The sequence below is a fragment of the Primulina tabacum genome, chromosome 5 (genome assembly GCF_025594145.1).
Source record: "Primulina tabacum isolate GXHZ01 chromosome 5, ASM2559414v2, whole genome shotgun sequence".
Taxonomy (NCBI): domain Eukaryota; kingdom Viridiplantae; phylum Streptophyta; class Magnoliopsida; order Lamiales; family Gesneriaceae; genus Primulina; species Primulina tabacum.
This window is the reverse complement of record NC_134554.1, coordinates 27003718-27007019: the sequence shown is the minus strand read 5'-3', so window position 1 is coordinate 27007019 and position 3302 is coordinate 27003718. Positions and strand designations below refer to the sequence as shown.

At 47.7% G+C, this 3302-nt stretch overlaps 1 protein-coding gene across 1 annotated transcript; it reads left to right on the top strand.

Annotated features, from left to right (window-relative positions):
- Positions 1 to 1720, top strand: LOC142544307 (uncharacterized). Its single transcript, XM_075651367.1, has 3 exons — positions 1 to 711; positions 899 to 979; positions 1052 to 1720. The coding sequence occupies exons 1-3, from the start codon at positions 1 to 3 to the stop codon at positions 1718 to 1720; spliced, it is 1461 nt and encodes a 486-aa protein (XP_075507482.1).
- Positions 1721 to 3302: the final 1582 nt, after the last annotated feature.

Below are 3302 nucleotides of genomic sequence, written 5' to 3'. Positions count from 1 at the left end.
ATGAAGGTGGAGGGATTTGAGTTCGAGCCAATCTCTACTCCTCTATATGGATTTGCAGGACATGCCATCCCGCTGCTCGGTCAGATTGTCCTTCCTCTATCTTTGGGACATGAGCCTCGGCGGGTAACAAAGATGACAACATTTACTGTGGTGGACACCCCATCTACTTACAATGGAATTCTGGGGCGTCCAGCCCTAAAGGATTTCAGAGCCATAGCGTCCATGTATCATCAGAAGTTGAAGTTTCCCGTAGGGAAGGAGGTTAGAGTCTTGTGCGGGGACCAGAGGGTCGCGCGTCGGTGTTATGAGGGGATAGTAAAAGAAGAATGGAAGAGGGCGCGTGTGGAGGTCATTATGATTAGAAGGGGACGAAGTGGGTTGCCCGTAGTAGTGAGGGAGGTTCATGAAGTGATAGATGAGAAGCCGGAGATCGTGACATTGGGGCCCGACAAAAAGACGCTAAGAATAGCCCCTGACCTTGACCCAGAGGTCAGGGATGAACTCATTACTTGTTTACAGTCTAATCTCAGCGGGTTCGCTTGGTCAGCCCAAGAGCTCACAGGGACGAGCCTAGATGTAGCAGAACCCCGATTAAACATCTTACCAAATTCTCGTCCCGTGAAGCAGAAGAAAAGACACTTCGGGCCGGAGAAGGATATAGTTATAAAGAAAGAAGTGAGGGAGTTGCTCAGTGCGGGGCACATTCGAGAGGTACAATTTCCTACTTGGCTCTTGAATGTCGTCCTTTCCGAAGAGTTTAGGGAAGTGGAGGATGTGTGTGGACTTCAGAGATCTCAACAAGGCATGTCCTAAAGATTGTTATCCTTTGCCTCGGATAGATCAGTTGGTGGACTCCACAGCTGGGCATCAATATCTGTGCATGCTGGACGCTTATCAGGGATACCATCAAATTCCCTTGGCTGTGGAAGATCAAGATAAAGTGAGTTTCATCACCTCTGAAGGAACTTTCTGCTACGTGGTAATGCCCTTCGGACTCTAAAATGCTGGAGCCACGTATCAACGATTGATGGATAGAGTCTTTTCTGAGCAGGTGGGAAGGAATGTCGAAGTATATGTGGACGACATCATGGTAAAGTCTAAGGATTCGACCCAACTCATACCTGACTTAGTGGATACCTTTTCCACTCTCAGGACCTATGGGCTGAAGTTCAATCCTCAGAACTGTATCTTTGTGGTGAGGAGTGGGAAGTTTCTGGGTTATATGGTGATAGAGAGGGGGATTGAGGCCAACCCCGAGAAAGTTCAAGCTATCCAAGATATGGTCTCTCCTCGGGGACCCAAAGATGTTCAACAGTTGACAGGGAGGATTGCCGCATTAGCGCGTTTTATCTCGAGGTCCGCCCACATAAGCTTACCGTTCTTCTGGACTTTGAGAAAGGCAAAAAAATTTGAATGGGATCCAGCTTGCGAGAAAGCGTTTGAAGAGTTGAAAAAATACCTTGCTGAGCTGCCTGTCCTGGCCAAACCGACAGCAGGTGAGCCTTTGTGGGTATATCTATCTGCCACCGTGGAAGCTGTGAGTTCGGTCCTTGTCAAGTTGGAGGGATCAACTCAACAGCCAGTCTATTATGTCTCGCATGCACTCAAGGGGGGTAGAGATCAGATACTCAGGGTTGGAAAAATTGGCTTTGGCTTTAGTGATGACAGCGAGACGCTTGAGACCCTATTTCCTATCTCATCCAATTGTGGTGCTTACTAATAGTCCGTTGGGCAGAATCCTCACTCATTCTAATATGTCCGGCCGCCTGGTTAAATGGACTACGGAGTTGGGAGAATATGACATCCAGTATGAGCCGATAATAGCTATTAAAGCACAAGCCTTAGCCGATTTTCTGGCTGAGACTGTGCATCAGGAGAATGAAGACCCTTGGAAGGTGTATGGAAGTGGGGTGGGAGTAGTACTGATTTCACCAGCGGGGGATGAAGTGAAGTTGGCTGTAAGGTTGGACTTTTGAGCATCCAATAATGAGGCAGAGTATGAGGCTGTGTTGGCAGGGCTTCGAGCAACCATAAATGTGGGAGCTACCCGGGTACTTATTTTTTCTGACTCACAGTTGGCAGCACAACAGACGAAGGGGATGTATGATGTGAAAGATGAGAAACTTATTGAGTATGCCCGAGAAGTGGACAGAGTCAGAGAGAAATTCACAGAGATTACATTTGAACAGATTCCCAGGAAAGAAAATGAAAAGGCAGATACTCTAGCCAAAATGGCTGGAACGATGGGAAGTTGGAAGACTAGAGATGTGTTATTTCAGGTTGAGCTCACACCTCACACGAGTTTACCTGCAGTTGAGCAAGAAGAAGAGGATTGGAGGACTGGCATAATTGATTACGTGAAAGAGGGAAAGCTTCCTGATAACCCTCGCGAAGTTCGTAAGTTGAAGGCCAAGTGTTTGCGTTATGTGATGATCGGAGAAGTGTTGTATAGAACGTCTTTTGCAGGGCCGCTTCTTCGGTGCTTGAGTTACCAAGAGGCTGATTATGTGCTCCGAGAAGTTCACGAGGGATGTTGTGGAAATCATTTAGGGGCTTATGCGTTGGCGAGAAAAGTGCTGCTCGCCGGTTATTCTTGGCCCTTCGTGCTTCATGATGCTCAAGAGTTAGTGATGTCTTGTGATAGTTGTCAACGCCATGCCCGTTTGCATCACCGGCCGGCCGCGGAGATGAAGGCTATCACAGCCGCCTGTCCTTTTGAACAGTGGGGAATAGATATTGTGGGGCCTTTTCCTATAGCTCCTGCTCAGAAGAAGTTCCTATTGGTAGCAGTTGACTATTTTTCAAAATGGGTAGAAGCAGAGCGTCTAGCCAGAATCACTGAGAATGACGTCCTGAAGTTCTTGTGGAAGAGTATAGTATGCAGATACGGAGTACCTAGGAAACTGATATCCGATAATGGGAGACGGTTCCAAGGGGCCAAGATCCAAGCTTGGTGTAAAGAGATGAAGATCCAACAAGTCTTTACCTCTGTAGCTTACCCGCAGAGTAATGGTCAGGTGGAGGTGACTAATCGGACACTGGTGCAGGGTCTAAAGGTTCGACTTGGCAAAGCTAAGGGCAATTGGATGGATGAGCTACCAAGTGTCTTATGGGCATACCGAACCACTCCGAGAGAAGGAACCAAAGAAACTCCTTTCAGTTTGGTCTACGGTAATGAGGCAATGCTCCCGGCTGAGATCGGGTTGGAATCGGCGAGGGTAGTATTTTATGACGAGGATAATGATACGAGACGCGCTACTGACCTTGATCTTTTCGAAGAAAAGAGAGAGGCTGCCAGCATT

Coding starts and splice junctions, on each gene's coding strand:
- LOC142544307 (XM_075651367.1), top strand. CDS start 1: ATGAAGGTGGAGGGATTTGAGTTCGAGCCAATCTCTACTCCTCTATAT. Junction 712..898: donor GTGCGGGGCACATTCGAGAG/GTACAATTTCCT, acceptor GACGCTTATCAG/GGATACCATCAAATTCCCTT. Junction 980..1,051: donor AAGGAACTTTCTGCTACGTG/GTAATGCCCTTC, acceptor TTTTCTGAGCAG/GTGGGAAGGAATGTCGAAGT.